General features: G+C 31.0%; 1 protein-coding gene across 2 annotated transcripts in view; it reads left to right on the plus strand.

Moving 5' to 3' along the window:
• Nucleotides 1–21505, plus strand: part of Bsg25D (blastoderm-specific gene 25D) — a 70787-nt gene that overhangs the window by 15987 nt on the left and 33295 nt on the right. The window contains exons 2-10 of one of the 2 annotated variants that reach the window (XM_076394402.1): nt 8256–8493; nt 9953–10082; nt 10148–10294; nt 11494–11684; nt 12218–12559; nt 12963–13231; nt 13324–13613; nt 13776–13899; nt 14281–14449. In XM_076394402.1, coding sequence (XP_076250517.1) covers nt 8268–8493; nt 9953–10082; nt 10148–10294; nt 11494–11684; nt 12218–12559; nt 12963–13231; nt 13324–13613; nt 13776–13899; nt 14281–14449 — 1888 coding nt within the window. In that variant the 5' untranslated portion in view covers nt 8256–8267. The remainder of the gene's footprint in view (nt 1–8255; nt 8494–9952; nt 10083–10147; nt 10295–11493; nt 11685–12217; nt 12560–12962; nt 13232–13323; nt 13614–13775; nt 13900–14280; nt 14450–21505) is intronic. The other variant, XM_076394403.1, reaches the window with a different exon arrangement.

The raw sequence follows: 21505 nt of genomic DNA on the forward strand, positions 1-21505 counted from the left end.
TGCAGCTGAATATTGCTAGAATGGTATGTGCTTTAGGTAAATATGTACGTAGAACAGATTATGAGTAAAATCTTCTAATCTGATAAAAATCTGTGTCGATTTCTGTAAAGTTGTCCTTTTTCTCTATATAATCTCCAGGAAAGTCAATTTCTCTTTTATTTTATCTCTATCTCCATTTTATTATTTTATTTGATATTCTAAGAGCTTATTATTATTAATTCATGAGATATTTTAAAAGATTCTTATTCTCAGATTCAAATTAATTTTAACTCAAGGCTACAGGATAGCCCTCCTCGCAGGTTTGAATCCTGCTGGGGAATGGTCGTAAATAAGTACTATGTTTGTGATTATTTATAACTGTGATTGTCCAAACAATAGTGCAAAATCCGACAAGGAAAATGATCCCAGTCACGTCAGTAACCAGGCTGGGTAAGACCTATCTTCTGGGATGATCTTCAAGTTGGCCACACGCCAGTCGGTAGGCTTAATGCGAGGACCATAGTTCGGAGCCCATGTTAAGCAGTAGATCCAAACCAGATAAACCCTAGTTGATAAAAAGGAGGCTCTAAAATATAATTAAAAAACATTTTATGTTAGATCATATATCAGAATATAATCTTTTAGTCATATATACTAGTTTTATGTAACATATGTTTTACGTTAAGAATGTCTAACCACATTCCCTTAAAATGTCTTTGGGAAATGTTATTATTATACTTTTGACAGAAGAAATATGTCCTCGTCAATTTCAACTCTTAAAAATTATCTTAATAAATTTAAAATTTGTGATGTTTATACGGAAGATTATGAGCATGAACTAATAAACCGTAAAATTTTGTTTCAAATGCAATAAAGTAATCTAATCAATAATAAAAACTGAAATATCTTTTTTGGTAATTATTTGTTCAAAAAGATGCAAGCCTATAAAATTACTGTTTCGGTGAGATCGCCGTGGCTTATTGTTTTATGAGTTAAAATGTAATTACCACAGACAATCGTTATAAACAATAATTAATTGAATGAAACCTAGCATCGAATGAAAAACGTTTTTGAGTGTTCCTGACGCCGTTACAAAGTCGATAAACGATACCTCGGAAGCACTTCGTTGGGGTTTCCTTCCTCATCCGTCATATCTCGCCTTTTTAGGCCTGACAAATAGGTTTAAGACTGTTGCATAGTGTGCAATATGACTATGGTAGCAGAGTCGGAATGAAACAAATTAACGTATTGCTGATACTAAAAGTTTCTTTTAAGAACTTTTCTGTAAAACAAGAAAACATTTGGTCTATTCAAAGTTTTTTTACTAATGCGTCATGGATATTTGTGACGTCGAAAAATACCTATAGCTCAGTTTGGCTTTGGCATAAAACAAAAATTTTAATCTAAATAAAATAATTGAACAAAAATATTATCAAATATAATGTATTTTAACATTATAGTACATCTAGTATATATATATTATCGAAATACTTAAAACTACAATTAAGAACACAGGTATAATAGTTTGTAGGTTGGATTTGATTTGTTGGTTTTTTTTGTTTACACTGAACTCTTTTTCACACCATCCATGAGGTAAAGTTTCTAGGCGCGTTTTTTATGTAGTGGTAATCCCCTGGAGTCCTAATCCACCTAATTAACAATTGTATATCTGAGTAGCGTATTTTAATTTCATTCGAGAGCATAGTTTACTTGTCAATTCATCTTGGTATCACTGTATATTCTTCTGCTACTATCTGTATACATCATTCTTCATAAAGTTAATCACTGAATTATGTCTAATATATTTACCATATCTACAAAACATGTTAGTGTTCATTCTCTTCTCATACGTTCTAACCTAATGCTCATGTTTAATTTTGAACAATTACAATCATATCTGTGCAAACAAATCTTTAACGCCATACACTACCATTTTCTACAGTTATATTCAATTAATTATGTGCATACCTTTAGTTGTTTCCACTCTCATCACTGTCTTAGGAATTTCCAGCATTGCAAAGTATTATCACATATCCTGAAGGTTTCTTTCAGCCACTTTCACTTTCCGACTCACAGTCCAATTCAATCACTAAACTGTTAAATTCTAATGGTTCCACCTTTTATGAATTACTACTTCTGTATGTCTTATCGAGTTCATCCAAACCGAAGGTGTTATGGTTGACAATGCTTGCTTCCACATATCCAAACAGTTTTTGATGGAATATCCTTCTCGACCAGCAATATATCTGCAATTAATTGTTAATAAATATAATGACGAACAAAACCTAATCGAATGCTATTGTAACTTTTACCTTCGTCTATCAATTTTTGTTGTCTTTACACTTTTTTTGTTACTGCCACAATGAACCATTTTGAAATATTCAAGTTTCATCAAGATACACAAATTCAAATATTTTGTCTTTCTTGGTATAATTTTATGCCTTTAAAAATGGAATTCTTTTTTGTATTTGTATGTAGACGGGTTTTCTTGGGTGAATCTAAGGTATTCTTCATTTTGTAACCGATGTCATTCACAGTACCCACACTAATATTCAGGGCGGCAGTAACCCGCTAAAACATTTTCAATAAAATTGTAGGTACTTATATTATTTAATATGATCAATAATTACTACCTAACCGAATTTACTGGTAAAAGGAGGCCATTATCTGGTTCCTTTTCGAAATAACCTATTAAAGCCGCCTTCAATTTGTGACCCTGAATGTCTATTGTTTTCGGCATTTTCAAACAAAGTAATATGATATATTAGGGAGCGACTTAAATTGTATCAAAACAATCAAAGGGCTAAAATAATGTTTGTCGGCTTATAACCTGTAGTAATTATAATTAATATTTAGAATAATTTAGCGTACATAGCTGACAACCGGACGGCGACCAGCTGTCAGACGTATGCAAAATTCTTGAAAGCAATAGTGCATAGTACAATTAACTGTAGTTTTTAAATATACTATAATGTATTATATTTGATATCATTTTTGTTCAATTATTTTATCTAGATTTAATTATTTTGCATGTAAAAGCCAAACTGAACTAAAACTCAGAGTTGATGCGGTAACATTGTAATGTTTCGACGTCACAAATATCCATTACGCATTATTAAAAAAACTTTGAATAGACTATACATGTTTTATCGTATGATTTATTAAAATAATACTAACGTGATAAATATTTGTTAAGTGGTTTGTAAAAAAAGGTACAAAATATTCTTAAATTAATTTTTTGTTTGTAGTTAAAACTGTTTTTAATACAAATAATTTAAAAAATTATTTACCATATCTATTTTTTTTTAATAAAATTTAAGATTGTTTTTATTATTCGTACAATTTTTTATTTATATATGCAATGTGGTTATTTATAAAACATATTTTCCTTTATCACGTATCCTTTACAAATTTGGGTTATATTAAGTACATATTATTGTACTTCTATGAAAAGTACATATTTAAATATGTAGAGTATATATTTAAGGTAAAACTGAACAAAAGACAACAAATAAAAGTGTGCCATTCCTTAAATTTGTTCAGTACCTTTCTTAGAAGGGCTACCTAAAACTTTAAATATACACAGATGTTAAACCATCGATCTTCAAGGATCATCAAAGCGTGATTCTTTCAGGTAAATGTTTCATGTATATTCGGTCCCAGGTAAAGTAAAAACGGCGTTTGGTCTACTGTAAAGTCAAAAAGGAAAGGAAAGTCATAACGAGTACGTAGTTTTCGAAATAAGTTTTTTTTGGGTAAGAATTGCGAACAAGAAAGGTGTGGTGTTAAAATCCTTGAATGCGGTTGGTATGCGTAATCATTTGTGAATTTTGAAATTTTTTCAATTCTTGAAGATCGAGAAGAATGGTTTTTTATTGTTGATCATTCTTTTTTAGTTGTTTTCAGTATTTCTTTGATTAAATAATTTTTATTCCTTTAATTTTTGTTCACTTTTAAGGTTTTATTTCAATTTCAGAATATTTTAAGTTATATTTATTTTACATCTAGTTTTTGTGTCTGCTTAATGAATATGAACAAATTGTTATTCTGAGAATATATAAATTTCATTGTAAAAATTTTAATTTTAATACTAATTAGTCATTATTAAAATTGATATTCCTTTTTGTTTAAACAAAGATTAAATGATTTTTCATTGTTCTCTACGTCTAATAAAATAATCGCGAAAAGACCGAAAAATTTGAATATATCTATTATATCACAAGACCCTCTATATCTTTCTCATTTCACATCTATCATTTCACTCCGAAGTTCAATCGACAGTCATCCGAGTGGTGGAAAACGCCTCAGTCGGCTGGCAAGGTTATGGCGTGTGTATTTTGGGATGCGCATGGAATAATTTTCATTAACTACCTTGAAAAAGGAAGGACCATCAACAGTGACTATTACATAGCGTTATTGGACCGCTTGAAGGACGAAATAGACGAAAAATGGCTGCATTTGAAGAAAAAAAGTGCTTCTTCATCAAAACAATGCACCGTGTCAGTGAAAACGATGGCAAAAATCTATGAAATGGGCTAGTTGCTTCCTTATCCTCCGTATTTTCCAGATCTGGCCCGCAGCGACTATTTCCTGTTCTCAGATCTCAAAAGAATGCTCGTTGGGAAGAAATTGTCTATTAAAATATTTAAAAGATTTATTATTGTTGAAGCAGTTAATTCCGTTTCCGTTTTCCATTAAAAATCAATCCATAAAAAACACAAAGACTTTTATATTACAACTATTCTTTCCCTGAAGTCATATACTTGTCTTTCCCCATTTTTATCTTGCTGGAGTTCATTTGGCTTAATATCAGGCGATGTTCGACATAATGTGGCCAAATCCTGCATACTGTTGGATATAGAGTAGAAATGTAGAATAGAAAACAAAATAGATACAGTTAACTGGCGATTCAAATAATCGAACAATTTCATACTATGAAACTTTATGTGTTCCAACGTAAAATCCCTTGTATACTTCGTGATGTTACACTCCGTTAGAATCCAAAGTCACTCCCAGTCTGTTCGTAAAACAAACTTCTGGTGTTAATAACCCCTTAATTAATTCCTCGTTGATTCTGCCTTCTTAGACTGCTAATTAGGAGACGCACCTTCCGAGGGCTTTTGTATCCAAAAAACAATAAATCCCCATAATTGGTTACAGATTGTTGCACATTTCCAAGTTCTATAAAGTGTTTGGTCCGTTTGTGTCTGTAAGTGATGGTCTAGAAATTGTACTATAAACTAGAAAGGTAACAAGATCATTATTTAGAAGTGATTTGAAGTTGGTCTAATTGAAAGCGAGAAGATAGCAATTTAAAAAATAAGTATTAACGTAAAATAAGTAAAAAATGAAAATTAATTCCTTTAATTATTTTTTGTCAAAAGACATTTTTTAGATGCTAATTGGATGAAGAAATGTTTGTTATTTGCAAATATGACAACTACAATAGATTTCATATTCCGACTTGTCAATATCCACATATTACTTGTCGTATTGACAAGATCGAATAAAATCGTTAATTACCATAACTTTCTTTTGTAGTTCTAAATTTCATTTTTTAATTTTTTTTGTATCGAAGAGGCAAATTTGATATCAAAAGCAATTGTGTATTAGTTTCGAATCACTTTTCACCTTTAACTGAGATAGTTCAAATGCATTTCTTTTCATACAAATCATTATAAGCGGTTATTTTGGTTATGTTACATCCTCATTAATTTCAGGTGGTTGTCAGCACCATTTTCCTTTTAACAGAGATTTTAACTATGCAATATGAAGTACTGCTTTGTTTTGCTGAAACTTTTTTCTAATCATCAATTGGCTAGATTTTTTCAGAAAATTAAAGAAAAACATCATATTAGTTCACAGTTCATCTATCGAAATAAACAATAACCATTCATTTGAATATTGTTTTTAAAATGTCCAATAGAGATTCAGAAGGGCTTTCCAACATTCATTACAATTTTTTTACACAATCCAAAAACATGTTTAATGTAAATGAAAATGTAGGTCAACCTAAGGGCCCCGCCTTTGTCAAAATATCGCGGACAGTTTAATATTAAACTATATCGAGGAAATCTATTATTTTTTATTTGAAATTATTATTGTTATAGTTAGTCAGATAATACGTAATCGCCGCTTATAAGAAATTCTTCATTATTCAGGGAGACAAAAAAGCAAAAAATTAATTTCCAGTCGACAAATACCATTAAACCCATATGGTATTTACTATTATTTTCCCGCCAGTAGTTGTGCAGCTGCCTGCTTTTGCCATTTAATGATTTACTCTTTCGAAATTTCCGTGCTATGGTGTAACAAAGATTTCATATTTATCCGGGCCCAGATGGTGACGTTACCAGCAACAATGCATCCCTAATACAGACGCTCTCACGTGCCCTAAGTATTACGACCTTCTTCGTGTTGTTCGGCGTATAAACCAATTTATTCCATGGCGTCCAGCTGATATTGATTGAGTCAGGGGGATTTTCCCTGATTTGTTTGCAGGTTAAATATTACTCCTTAATGGCAGGGGCCGATGATAGCTTTTGAAGGTAGTCACATAATGGAAGCTTTACGATAAACTATCCGATCGGATAACCTCGATTAAATCGTCGTAGATGTTTGTCAAGTTTTGTGTGTCGTTTGCGATTTGTATTAGTACGGTTTTCGTCGCTAAATGGTTAAAAACTCTGGTTGGTCACTCGAATACTTTCGAATTCGTAAGTATTTGCTATATTGCTTAAAACTGCATATCAGGTGATTGCCATCATCGTTTATATATGACACAAATGCGTAGCAGAATTATCTTTTTAAGATAAAAACGCGTCATTAAAAAGTGGAGCGATTTTTTTAATTCGGGTGTTTTTCATTTTGTGTTTCAGTGCTCTGAAAATAACATTAGTATAAAAAAACAATTATTTTTTAGTATACATTTGTAGACATTTAGTTTGGTGAGTCTATCTTACATTTTTTTATCAAAATCTATGCATTATCAAAATAGTAATGAAATATCCAAAATAATATATCCATTATATTATTAAGTCTATAAATTAGTTGTAAAGTTGTTTGTTAATTTAAGCTTTATGTGAAAAATTGGCACAATGTATTTTACTCAAAGCCTTGTCCATCTATAGCCGCTACTTTTCCCCATATTTCATGCAATTTATGGATTCCATGTCGAGAGAACAATTTATCTTTTGAGGCTAACCACGAAGCGCTGCTCAGACAGGTGGCGAGTCAAATGTCAGAACAAATGGTAATCAGAAGGAGCAAGGTCTGGAGAATACGACGGGTGGAGTATTACTTCCCATCTTAATGTGTTCAAGTATATTTCACAATAATGCTTTCAAATCGTCGTTTTCAATATTTTTTTGACTGTCCGGAACGCTCTTTGTCTTCGATGGAGTATGATTGCCATAAGCGTCACACACCATTCGATGACCCTCAACCACCTTTTCCAGCCACCAAATTGAAATAAAAAAGTTAAATTTCCCAAATGCGATTTATCGGTACAAATTCAGACATTTTCAACGCACTGAAAAATCTTTTTGTTCACAATTCGACGAATCGACACATACTGAAAAGTGAAGCCTGTCTGTGAGGTTTCAACATGAAGTTTATTACAAGTGTACCCGACACGATTAATACACAATAACACTATCGGTTATAAATCCTTTAAATTTATATGCATGATTACAGTTTATGCTTTCATTTAGTTGCTCCATTTTCTTGCTTTCTGAACTCAATTTTTCGAATTAAAAGTTATTTTAGATGTGATATATTAATAGATGTAATAGTCTTTAATAATATCACTTTGCTGTTGCATGCTGACATAATTCTTGGCTTTCCTGATCAGCGTATTTAGCCATTCGAAAAGTGGAATATTCACGGAAAAAATTAAAGATAAGTAGAGACACAACGAAACCACCATGGGAAGATTTCAACTGATTCATTTGAACTCAGCATTGAATGAAAAATTATCCTTATAGTGAGTTTACAACATAACAGCGTGTGGTAAATTGCAAAATCCAAAGAAATAGTCCACCTATTACCAGTATTCAACAGACATTGCCTATTTTGATTACTAAATGATCAATAATTGTTCAAGCTTCTTAGGAAGAAGATCGCTCAAAATATTAAACCTTCTTTCGCGGCATATGCGTTATTTCACAATTAACAAAAACCTACAAATAAAATTTCTATAATATTAATATGATTAATAGCGCGATTATTTAATAATATATTCCTGAATTTATTTAATAATTCGATTTTTATTTCAGATAACTAAAGCTATGGAGCCTATATCCTTACCGGATCCATACGAACAGCAGCTTTTGAAGGTATTCAACAGCCACGACATTGACAATTCCGGCAGTTTGGACAAAGACGGATTAACGCAGCTGTGCCAAACTTTGCAACTAGAAGAACAATGCCCCGAACTTGTGAGATGTCTCCTCACCGACAAACGACATAGAGCTACATTTGGAGAATTTAAAGACGCACTACTAGCTTTACTGGGTAGGATACTCTTACAATCATGTCTACAATTTTTTAATATTTAAATGAATATAACTCAACAAGTTTCGTTGGGTAAATCTGAATTTAAGCCCCAATTGAATTCTCAATCCATGACTCAAATTATATACAACCGTATTGTTTTATATTTTAACAATTCCGAACCATAATATCTATCAATCCATCGAACTAGACTGAAACATAAAATGACAATGACAGCAATAAAACTTGGGTTCTATTTGGTCAAACAAAGACTAAAATTATTGTACACTAAATACTACTTTATCCCACTAAAAAACTTTTCAAATAGGTTTCCAAACGCATGGTTCATTAGGAATACTCAGAAACTTCTAAAATGCAATCTTCTAGTATGATAAATAATAAGTAATGTTATGTAAGGTTGATAAGAAAGCGAATAGATGTTTAATTTGATGGAAGTTAACAAGAGTAGTATATTTTTAATTAACTATTTTAAATTAAATAATTAACCTGTTAAGCAGCTCATTTTTAAATTAACTTCTTTAATCAACTATTCATAATATTATTTCTTTCTTGTCATTCTTTGATTGATAATATAACTCTTAATGTTTCTCCATGTACTTCTTACATGTACTCTTACATTTTTCGAAGTCATGGCTAATCATCTTTTTTTATTAAAAATTATATCCACAAATAATACTGAAGATTAAAGAAACCAGAAACAGGCTGCTTAAAATATTGGTTTATAGGCCATTCAAATGACTTAAATCTAAAATCTTCTTTTACCAACTATGGGTTTATCTGGACTGGACCTACAGTTTAACGTGGGCTCCGAACTACGGTCCTCAGAATTAAGCGTACCGACTGGCGGGTGACCAACTTTAGAAATCATCCCAGAAGACATCCGGTGTTACCCAGCTTGGGTACTGGTGTGACTGTGGTCATTTTCCTTGTCGGAAAGGATTCGAACCCGCGGCTATCGCAACGGTAGGAGGACCGTCCTATTTCCTTTACCACCGCGCCACCAAGCCGGCTAAATCCAACAACTTATCTGTAAGGGGGTATAAAATCTAAAATTATAATTTCAAACAATATACTACTTTATCAGACCTCGTATTAAGAACAAGTTTTCTCTAAATAAACTTTTCAAATAGGTTTTGAAACACATGGTCCATGAGGAATACTCAACTTCTTACCAACTTTACTCTCCAAGAAGTTAATGTTAGACATTGACAAAATAATTTTTAAAAACAATAAATATTAAAATTAGTTTGTAATTATATAGTAATAAGCGCTGGTTGAGACCTACTGGTAGAAATCTAAAAATTGTAAAAGAGAAAATCCACTATGAAAATTACTACATCTATTAAAAGCCACCTATTTTTAGAACCAGAGATATTTCTATGTGTTTACACTTTACGGCGCCGTTAAAAATGCATGATGAAGGATTTATCCAATGTTAATCTATTTTTTCTTTTAATAGGAAGAATACAGAATGCGAGAAACGCTAGCGACAGTCCATTAAAAGAGAAAAAGACAGTTCAGAAGAGTTCTCCAGACCGAGAGGTGTCTCCGAAAATATACGGCAGCAAAAAATATGGAAGGCGTAGCAGGTAAGTGCAGCCGCACCGTATCCATAATTACGATCGTTTATCTAACTGATTAATGTTTTTTTTAGACCGAGGACAGATGATATAAATTCGATATTCAACGAAGATAACGAAAACACAAACACGAAGTCGTACAACAGTACATCAGTTCAACGATCTAATTCACAAAGCGAAGTTTTATCGAAAAAACGAAAAACAAATTACAAACTGAAAAGGTAATAAAAACACTGTACCTAAAAAAGAACTTGCAGTTCTCAAACTAGATAAGATTTCTTCAAAATTAGCCCAAAACCCCGCAAATTAAAATGTTAAGATTGCAAACTTTTATCAGTTCCTTCTCCCGGTCTTTTTTCTGGATCGATACCCTTAAGATCATAAAACCTCCCATTTGAAAATAAAGTCAACAGAAAGGAGAAAGTCGACCCTGTAAAATAGAATTATTAAATTTAAATACTTTCTTACCATCTTTTGGATTATGTATTCTTAAAGGCAGAGTTGAGTATAAATCAAACTAGTAATCTAAATAATTCTTATTCTAAATTATATCTTAAGTAGTATGAATGAGTCTAGTACTTATTATTGATGATGAAAATCTTCCATTAGGTTCATATTGCCATTCATAAACAGAATATTTAAATTCGTATTTAACTTGAAAAAAAAGGCGTTTTATATAAATGTCATAAATGCAGCCTCTGTAAAATAATGTTTTGACTTCCAGTTCAGTCAAGTTCTCATTAACTTATAGGATTTGATCTTAAGTATTTGTTACCTCTAGATATATTTTTCTGAGATTAAGTAATAGTACCAAAAAACATCTTCAATATTAGTGCTTTTGGGAATAACATATTTTTCAATTGCTCCTTTTTTGCTATTCACCAAATTTTTCTCCATAAGTTTCTTTATTATTCTGCTGATATTATTTCTCATCTTTCATAAATCAGAAAGTTATAAAAATGATCCCAGTGGTTAAGATTTTTGCAGCTTCACAATCAGATTCAGAGTTGCAATATTCCAATGTGATAAATAATAAGTAATGTAATGTAAGTTTGATCAGAAGACTAATAGATGTTCTTCATTTGACAGAAATTAACAAGAGCACTATACTTTTCAATTGTCAATTACTCAGTCAACATGTCAATTTAAAAATCAACCTGTTAAGCAGCTGCTTAACTTTTTTAATTAACTGATTGATAATATAACTCTTACATGTACTCCTAGATTTTTAGAAATAAGAGCTAATTATCTTTTTTCTGAATAGTGAAGGTTTAAAGAAAGTAGACAGTCTACTTAAAAAATCATATAGATAATACACAATAAACATTATAAAAACATTTAATCTTAAAATTGTATATATACATATATAAATATTAATTAAAAAATAGAGTTAGTTTCAATTTTTTTTTTCATATTCTAGGTGTACGTCATTACCAGGACAAAAGGACCTAAATAATTCCCCCGAAAGACATTTCATAACGACGAACCTATCGAACGAACCGGACGTAGTCTGTACAGAAGAAATGTTGAGGGAAGCGTGGCAAAAATTAGGCGTGGGAGAGGATGGTTACCTCAACCAAAACGAATTAGTTCTGGTCTGTGATGCTATAGGTAAATATATTCGTTTGCCTATTTGTATTCTCAGTCAGCAAGCTTTAATATTTAAAACAAGCAATTTATTCGTTCACACGTTTCAGCGATGTACATACATTTCCATAAACTTTAAGTCCATCGAAATGCAGTTGAAATTCAGGTTAGAGGGAAACGACAATCACTTTTTGTTTTGCGGTGATTTCATACTTTCTAAAGTTACAATAAAAAAAAGTGGTTTGATAACAGTTGCTTCATATATATAAGATATTTGAAACATTTTATCAATTGTAAAATAGAATGTTAATATATTCGATATTTCGATAATATATTCTATTTTGATTTTAGTTGCAAAATTCCTTGTGGGTTTTAAAATAACGTGATGTTCACATCAGCGTCAAATCATATTATTTAAATGATCGTATTGCAGTTCCCATTTTTTGTTACATTTTGTAAAGTTCTAAAGTATATTCTTGATAGGCAAAATGTTATAATTAAGAATGCATACCTAATTTATACCAGTATTTTAATTCAGTTTTATTTATATTTAATAGGATTACATAAATTAGCCGATGAAGTTATTAAGCAACTTTCTGGTGAACTATCTTCAAACTACAACAGAAAAATAAGCTTCAAGGAAGTGTTGGATGTCATCCAACGGGACGAGACCTGGTTCGATGTACTGAGCTGCAGTGATCATTCTATGAGCTTTAGATCGTCTTCGAAACACCTTTTCCCCGATTCCCGGACATTCCAATACGTTACGCTCGGACCGGACGGTAACGGTGTGATCAACACCGATACTTTAATCGAAATGTGGGAAAACGTGGGAATCCATTCGCCAAAGGAGTTGCTTCATGAGTTGGGTTTTAATTCGAGGACTATTCAAATCATAGGTAGGTATTCATGTCATCCGTCCAGGGCAACGGCCAAAAGGTCACCACTTCGTTTGACATCGATTTAACTTATTACTTAAATTATTCCGAGTTTTTAGTAGTTCCTCCGTTATATTTTATCGAATTTCGATGTAATTTTATCAGTAAGTGAGGAAATTAATAATTGGTCCAATTTAACTTTCCTATAGAAAAAATTATAACTATTTAATAAATAATGATGCATTCCTAAATGATTCTTGGGGATTCCTAAAATTTAAGAGGAATATATCAATCAACCAAAATATGAACACTTTTTTTAACTCATGTTTGTTATGTCAAGAAGATCAATATTTGATAAAGTGCTTCTATAAGTCATACTTCTTACACTAGTATTTCTAACAATTATATCTTTATTCTTTTCCAGATTTGGCCGAGGTTTTGGAAAAACAGACTCGTTCAGCAAACGAAAACACACGAAATGACTATCGTATCAACCCCCATTTGATTTTGCTACAGGCGAATCTCAGTTTATATCAGTCTGAAATCAAGTGTTTAAAGAATATTCTCGAACAACTACAAGCTGAAAGAGAGAAATTGAAACTGGACGTGTATGAGGCGAATAACCGAGCTACCTTATTGGCTCAGGAAGTTGACGATCATCATACAAGAATGGAACAAAATAGTGTTAATCAGGTAAGGACCATAAAGAGAGCGGGCTCTTTAGAACAAGTTTTTCATATTAAATTATATTTGTACAAGTTTTTCATATTAAATTATATTTGTAGGTGAAATTATTAGAACAACGTCACGCTGACATGCTAAGGGATATAACGTCCCAATACAGCAAAGATAAAGAACAGTTGTATGTCATCAACAAGTCGCTAGAGGACAAAATCGCCACGCTCGAAACCGAAACCATAAAACTAAAAAACGACCTGACCACCGCCAAAAAGTACTCCCTCAATGTAGAGCAAGAAAATCAGACATTAAGCAGTCGAATATGCGGTCTGGAGAAAGACAACGATCTGCTCAATGACCGGATTGAAATACTAGAATCAGAAAAACAAAAGATAAGGTAATTGAAATATTGTTATTCAGAAACAAAATAAATTAGGGTCCAATAAAAGTGGGTCCTTTATAATATCTTAATATTTGCAGCAGTTCAAAATTTATTCAAATATATTCGAATGGCAGTAGTCTTATATAATTACCGAACAAAATATGTTTGTTGTTATAGGGAAATGGAGATGGAAGAAAGGGAGATGCTATCGGCGAAACTGACCGCATTGCAGATCAAAAATTCAGAACTGCAGGACAGAAATGATGAGATGGAGTCAGAAATTGAGAGTTTGACCTACCAGGTAAGACAAATCAGTTGCAAGATATAATAATTTTAATTTTTGTTGGTCTTATTTGATATAAGCAATTTAAGTATGTTATTTTCTATTTGGAGCATTAGAACCATACTAAAAATATATAATTTATTTGTAATATATTTAGTACAGTTCATATATTCAATATTAATTTGAACAATAGCAATGAGAAAAATTACCGTTATTTCAACACATCTGTATATGCTGACCAAGTATATGCTAAAAGTCAGCCGTCAATATTTTTATTGTGTGCATTATCATTGACTGTATATGGCCATAAAACAACTTCAATACCATCTGTGTTAGTTCGAATTAAATAGTACGTTTTGGTAGCTCGCCAATTTCTCAGAATGTTCCGTTCTTTCACAGGTCAAAAACATGAAATCGAAAGCTAGCAGTACACCGACAAGAAGCTTTAACATCCTGGACCCATCGATGGAAGACGAGAATATATCGGTAATATGTGAAGGCGTGGGCTTGGGCTCCAAACGAAGAAGCGACTGTTCGCCTAGTAAGGATATTCAACTGTTAAGTATGAGTGAGTACATTTTTTTTTTCATTTTTTAATTTGGACTCTGATTCGGTCACATATACGGGGTTGATTGATATTCTTATTTTATATTCTAAGTATTGTATTTTAAAGAGTACCAACCATTTAAGTAACCTTATTGTAATGCCCTTTATATACTATTAATTGTAAATTATTAAAACTAATATGTTTGTCACTAGATATATAATAATTTTTTCTTCATTTAAAATGAAACGATATTTATAAAGTTGGCGTTGGAGCTGCATTTATCAATTTATGTTCTTTTAACTAATATTAAAGTTTTTATAAAAATATTTTATTATAGATAACATTTGATCCACTTTAAACAACATTTAAAAAATGTATTCAAATCTTATAAATCAATCTACGACTGATCAACTAATTCGTATACAAAAGATCTTGGTAAAATGTACCCTTTTAAGTTTGAAACAAAGTACTTTTCGATCGAGTCCTGTACATTTTGTCGTTCTACTTCACCCGGCATAATAATGCAACATTACGAAAAAGTTGATTGGCGACATTGAATTGGATTTTTTCGAAAATTTAAATCAATTTCAAGGTGACTTGTTCGTGACGCCTTTGCATAAATGTTAGAGATATTCTTGCTTTAAACTTCCAAGGTAAACTGAGCACCGGTGTCGGTTCTGTTTTCTGTGCAGTTTCATCATGATCGTTCCGATTTTTGTAGTATTGACCGGTTGAAGGATTAGTGAATTGCAATTAATTTTCGGATACGATTTTTTTTCGGTATATTATTGGTAAATACGGATTTTTGATGAACAGAAATTTTTTTAATATATATTTATTCAATATTCACTTAGTAAAGGCCAGAGTAAAGTTTATGATATTCCAGAGGAGGATCTATGAGGATCCGGAGCTCAATGTTTATTTTTTACTTTACTATTGGTTTAACATTTCTATCGTTTCAAGATTTCTTAAATTCATTGTTGGAGTTAAATACAATATTGAACTAGTTGTTTTTCCTCTTTGTATGTTTAAACTATTTCTTTAGCCTTTTAATTGAAGTGCTTCGAAGTACATTGTTTTTAAGGTAACAAGTTACGACCATTTAGCAGTTTTACTGAACAGTATATGTGTAAAAAGTCAAAGTCTATAATAAATTATCAATACATCATATGATAATTTTTTGATTTCTATTATTATTATTATTTCTGCTTCATTCTTTAGTCTTCATAGTTCATTCTGCAATTTCTATATAAAAATAGTTCATTGGCTAGACAAATGGTTATAAAAACAACAGATTTGTACACGCCGTGGTATCGTTTAGCGGCAAATTGTTCTTTTTTTAAACAATATTTAGTATCTTTTTAATTTGTATTTATACTAAAGTTCAAATCTAACCATATTTAATTGGATTAATATTACTAGAGTATATATAGAAAATTACAATAGAAATATGATATATGGTTTTATATACCCTTTTCAGGCTTTTTGATATATAATGGATTCATTATAAGCTTCATGTTAAATCTTAAGTTTTTAACATTAAATGTGTTTGTATTTATATCCTTGCTCAAGAAGCTAGAAAAACGGTTAAACTTTCAAGAATATTATTAAAGTATTTTGGAAACTAATCGTAATGCTTCAATTAGATATTTGTTATGTCAAATTGTCTCGACAAAACTTTATTTTGTCTACCGATGTCATCTGTTTTGCTATGTTTCCAATAATTTAATTAATTCCACATTCTTAAAATTTAAACATAAACGCTAATTGGACTGCGAAATGTCAAAACTATATATTTTGTTATTTTTATTTTTGTTTTATTATTATAATTGTTTGGTTCAAGTATTATTAAAATTAAACATCTGTATTGAAATTGCTGTAAAACATCCTTAGGAACTTCTAATTAAAATAATTAAAAAATGAATATTTCTTTAAAAAAATATAAAATAATTTAATAATATATTATTTAATTACTACATTGAAACATAACCCTAATAAGAAAGTTAAAGACAATCCTGTTCAAAAGCTCAAAATCTTGAATTCACCAGTACAACGAAAAAAATATTAATGGTTCGATTGTTATTGCAAAAGAGCAACGCTAATAATTCGGTTTCATTTTTGTTTCGATGCTATGAAAATTTCTAACCATTCTATAACGAGCGCTCATAATTGGATCCGATCTTTTTTATAATTTTCTAAAAATCGCCTTAACGGTACTACCAATAACCCAACAGATAATAACAGTTTTCCACATACTTTGGTTTCTTGTATCGGTAAATTCTTGGTTTTTTTCCTTTTTTCGAAACGAAAATCTTACACATCGACTTTACGTCTTCACCGTCAACAGGTTTGAGACGAAGCCGTATCCAATTTGATAGACAAAATATGATAGCAGTTACGGTCTTAATAACGTATATATTTTATACCAGTTAATTATAATCAATTTTATACAAGATATTTAACAAATTTAATCTCAATACGCGGATGTTTTCCTATTATCATTTGTATTAACACAAGTGAAAATGTTGGTTTTTTCATTCACAAATATTTTTGATCTAATGTTTCCACCACTAAAGCTATCTAATGGCCACATGAATCTTTTTTTAATTTTTAGGAGGGTGATAAGGACATTGGTCATTGAATTTAAATTAAATCTAGCAACATTATTAATCGTATTTTAATGATGTTACTAGATGAGAATATTCACTGCAGAAGTACAAACAGGTGATGTTGAATAACTATGTTACCTCAACGTTTCTTGCTGATCTATATGTTCGCGGTGAACGTTTTTCTTTCCATTGACTATATATGTATAGAGAAGCAGTTTGCTATGTATAAAAACATACAACAATTCCTTCAGTAGCTTATCTTGGCCAAACTAACATTGGGTTTACAAATGATGTGATATCTGCAATACATAAAAGTAAATTGTTCGTTTTTTATAAAATAATATCGATTACTTCTTTTTATTTTGTATTTATAGCGCGATTTTGAACCGTATCTAATTGGTTACTAGTACCCTATACAGGCAATTACACTAGTAATATAATATGGCATGCTTATAGATACGATTTAAAGGCTTTTTTCCTATATAATGGATTTATTAAGCTTCGTTCGGGTTATTATTTAATACTGCTTGGTTTTTTGTATTTCAAATGTATTTGTATTGTTTTATTTAAACATGAGATTAAAAGGTGATTAAACTCGAAAATGATGCAGTGATAACAGGTCGATTGAAAAGTTCCCGGCCTACCGTAGTAAAATACATTTTTTTTGGCAAAATTAGTTTCTTTTATTCAACATAATTCCCTTCAAGGGTGATATACTGATTATAGCGACCCTTCAACTTTTCGATACTATTTTTGTAATACGATTTGTCCTTTGCTTCCAAATAGGCCTCAGTTTCGGCGATCACCTATTCATTCAACGAAAATTTCTTCCCAGTGAGCATTCTTTTGAGATCTCACAACAGGAAATAGTCGCTGGGGGCCAGATCTGGAGAATACGGTGGATGAGGAAGCAATTCGAAGCCCAATTTATGGATTTTTGCCATCATTTTCAGCACTTTCTTTTTCTTCAAATGCGGTCGTTTCTTCGGCGATTTTGTCCTACTGACGCGAAATTCCTTTTTATCCATTTTTTTTCATTTTTAACAAAAGTTGCTTCACTCAAAATGCTATAATTACCAAACTAATGATCCGACAGCTGTCAAATTTATACACGCATCTGTTGAGGGTTATGGCTAACTAAACGTATGGATTTAATTCTAGTAGCGCCATCTATGTGTTAGGCCGAGGACTTTTCAATTGACATCTTATTCGTAGTTTCGAATAATATTCATATTCATTAATATTTTTCAATACCATGATATTCTCAAAAACCTTTCTCACAAACGGTATATAAGATTCATAGAACTTCATCAACAACAGAACACTGAAGCAAGTAAACTTCAAACTGAAACACATGACCTCAAGTCAAGACTAATGCAGAATACATCAACTAACCTTTAATAATTTGAAGCTTGAGGGTGTTTGTATTGATGTATTTGTATAACTACTCTTATATAACTATTTTAACTAAATTACCTATAACATATTTCCATAACTTATTTAATTTTATAACAGATATTTAATAATAATAGATGTTTAACATTAAAAAAGCTCTTAGGTTAGCATAGCGTTAATATTTCTGTAGGACCAGTGTTCATATTATATTTTTGTTTCTTTTTAACATGTTTAAACATTTTCATTATTTTAATATTTTTAGATTCTTATTTTGAAGTAGAATTACTAAGAATGAACACTATACAACATTCTTCGCTATTATATATTTTATCTCTATGATCTATAGATAGTTGATGCATAATTGTGACGTAAGTTGCTGAGTTGGTGCTTTGTCAGTCTCCCACTCTTTATCTCTACAATAATTGATTAACAATTTGAAGTAGTTATATTTTGCCATAATTACACAATAATGAGTAGTGCAACAAGGAAGAACTATATTTCCACTACACTTCATTATCGAATCAATGCTCATGTGGATCAGTCAAAATAATAGCTACAACATAACCAAGCTTACTGTTTTTCATACATGTATGCGATACATGGAATGTTTGATTCTGCATTAATAAATAACATTTGATTTCCGTACATTTAAATTTTCAACATGCATTGCCTATAAACTTTCTTTTTTTCGCACACGAGAGGATGGCAAGCCACAAAAGGCTAAAGAGCCTGCCCCAATACTAGCGAATATTAAATACAACGGATAAGACATCTGTTCTGTCCTTTCTAGAAATTATAAATTGAGACATGATATGTTTACTCGCTCTGTCACGATGATACGCCTGTTTTACAGGCCTTGTCGAAGAGTTTCCACCGAATTTCGTAATGGTTAATCAGTATCAGGACAGGACAGTCATTATATTTTCTACGACACAAGCCGCAAAAGCCACGGTAACTCAAAAAAGAAACAATAAGAACGTGGTTTATTTTTTGCTGGCCGATGGAGGGGTTCACTGGGTAATAAAACCGTTTTTGTTCCTTTTGGCTCGGTCTCAAACAACCGAGTTGGCTTTTGTCTTGTATTTATGTGAATATGGTCGCTGTTGATCTTCAAATGTTACGTGAGCCGAGTCATAAAAATGTATCATCAAGGTTGTCTGTCTTCGAGGAGTATTTGTTCTTCGGTAAATCATTGAAGCAGATGGACGATTCTTCTCAACTATTTTTTGTGGAGTTTATAGTGTTTCGGTCTGATACAGATTGATCTAGTTTTTTTTATAATTTGTATTGTATTGTTAATTTGAATATATATAATACTGTTAATTATTTTTAAGGGACTTTTCATTCCTAGCCATCCTTTTCATCTTTCCTTTAACATTTGAAGTTTATATTTAAAAAAAACAATAGGGTTGGTGAGTTTTGACTAAATTTGTATTGGAGGACTGTATTTATAATTAAAATTTTCATATACATGTTATATGAAATTTCATATACATTCCTGATCATTTGGAATTGTCCAATAATAGTAATAACTATAAAATTACTTTTCATAGAATTTTCTACTTTATGCAATCAGATAAGATTTTCGTTGAACCTTGAACTTCCGAACCTTTGCGTTTCTATTATTTCTTTTTATAGCTTGTGAAATAGGTTTAAGCAATATTTTACTCTTTTAGGGCTTTCTAACTGGTGGCTTAGAAATATTGGATGATATCACCAATAAGTATACATACATGCATAATACAGATAAATTGTAAATAATAAATTGTTGTGTTTCATTTGTCTAAAAATTTTCATCTGTCTAAAAATAATAGGTCCATTATCACTCCGTTCACAAATTTTGTTTTGTCGCTTCAATTGATTTTCAGCCTCCAACCCGAAGTGGCACGTGGAGTTATGATTGGTAAATACGGTTTTATTTTACGGTTAAATTTAGTTTTATTATATTGTGGTACTTCATGATCATGATCAAGACAGTAATTCAAAATAAAGCTATTAAGATGAATAATTAACGGTGTAATACGAAACCAGCTCCCAATAAATACTAATGAGTTTTTCCCATAAAATTAATAAAATATTATAAATAAATTTCATAAATATTAATAAAAACAAAACTAAAGGATAACACTAAAATTATAAAAGAATCAGGTAATTATTTCTTTTTGCTTCATCTAATCCATCTCTTCTTCAGGGCTTTATCCCAATAATAAGTTTTTATGGCAAAATATCTGAACTGATTTATATGGATTAATATTGGATTAAGTTTTTTTGCATTAACATCCGGGATATGTAATTGATTTTGATTTTCTTGAAGATTATTCGCCCTCGAATCTTGAAATTGATAGATTTTGGGTTTCATTCTATTTTTGCAGCTTAAACTGCACTATTCCTTGTTGATGATGCCAAATACAGAGATTGTTATTGCAATAGTTGATTTTCCGTTATGGTGGCAGTTTCTCTGGTGCTAATACATGAATTTTCTCAATTTAGTAGTACATTCGGTTCGCTTTCTGTTATTAGTTACATTATGTTACAGAAAATTCTTCTTTTTATTGAGTGAATAAGAAGCCATGATGGTGAAGTGATTTGTAATAATATTTTAAATCAATTTGCTTGGTAATAATTAAATTAATATATTATAATTAATATGTTATTATAACTTATATTATTATTATTATAACTATGTAGCCATTTAGTTTTCTTGGCTATCTTAAACTCAACACCATCACTGAAATATTAAGATTATTGCATCTTATTTTTTCACTTTAACAAGGATTTTATTGAGAAAAACTGTGACCGAGAGTTGTCAGTGCGTGAGTCATTTTGTGAATTTTTGAAATGTTTTCGTCGGTAACAACCTCTTTTGGGCGTCCAGTGCGTTCACCGACTCCGGTGCTCAATTCACCACGTCTAAACTTAGCATATAAATCCTTAATGGTTGATTTTCCTGGGGTAGTGTCCGGAAACTCGGCATCAAGCCACGTTTTTGCTTTAACTGTATTTTCCCTTCAAAAAGCAATATTTTGTTAACATGCGAAATTCCTTTTTATTCATTTTTTTTTCACAATAACAA

Source organism: Rhynchophorus ferrugineus, unplaced genomic scaffold (assembly GCF_030347505.1).
Source record: "Rhynchophorus ferrugineus isolate W39M unplaced genomic scaffold, kcgeb_rfMv2 rfM2, whole genome shotgun sequence".
Classification (NCBI taxonomy): domain Eukaryota; kingdom Metazoa; phylum Arthropoda; class Insecta; order Coleoptera; family Curculionidae; genus Rhynchophorus; species Rhynchophorus ferrugineus.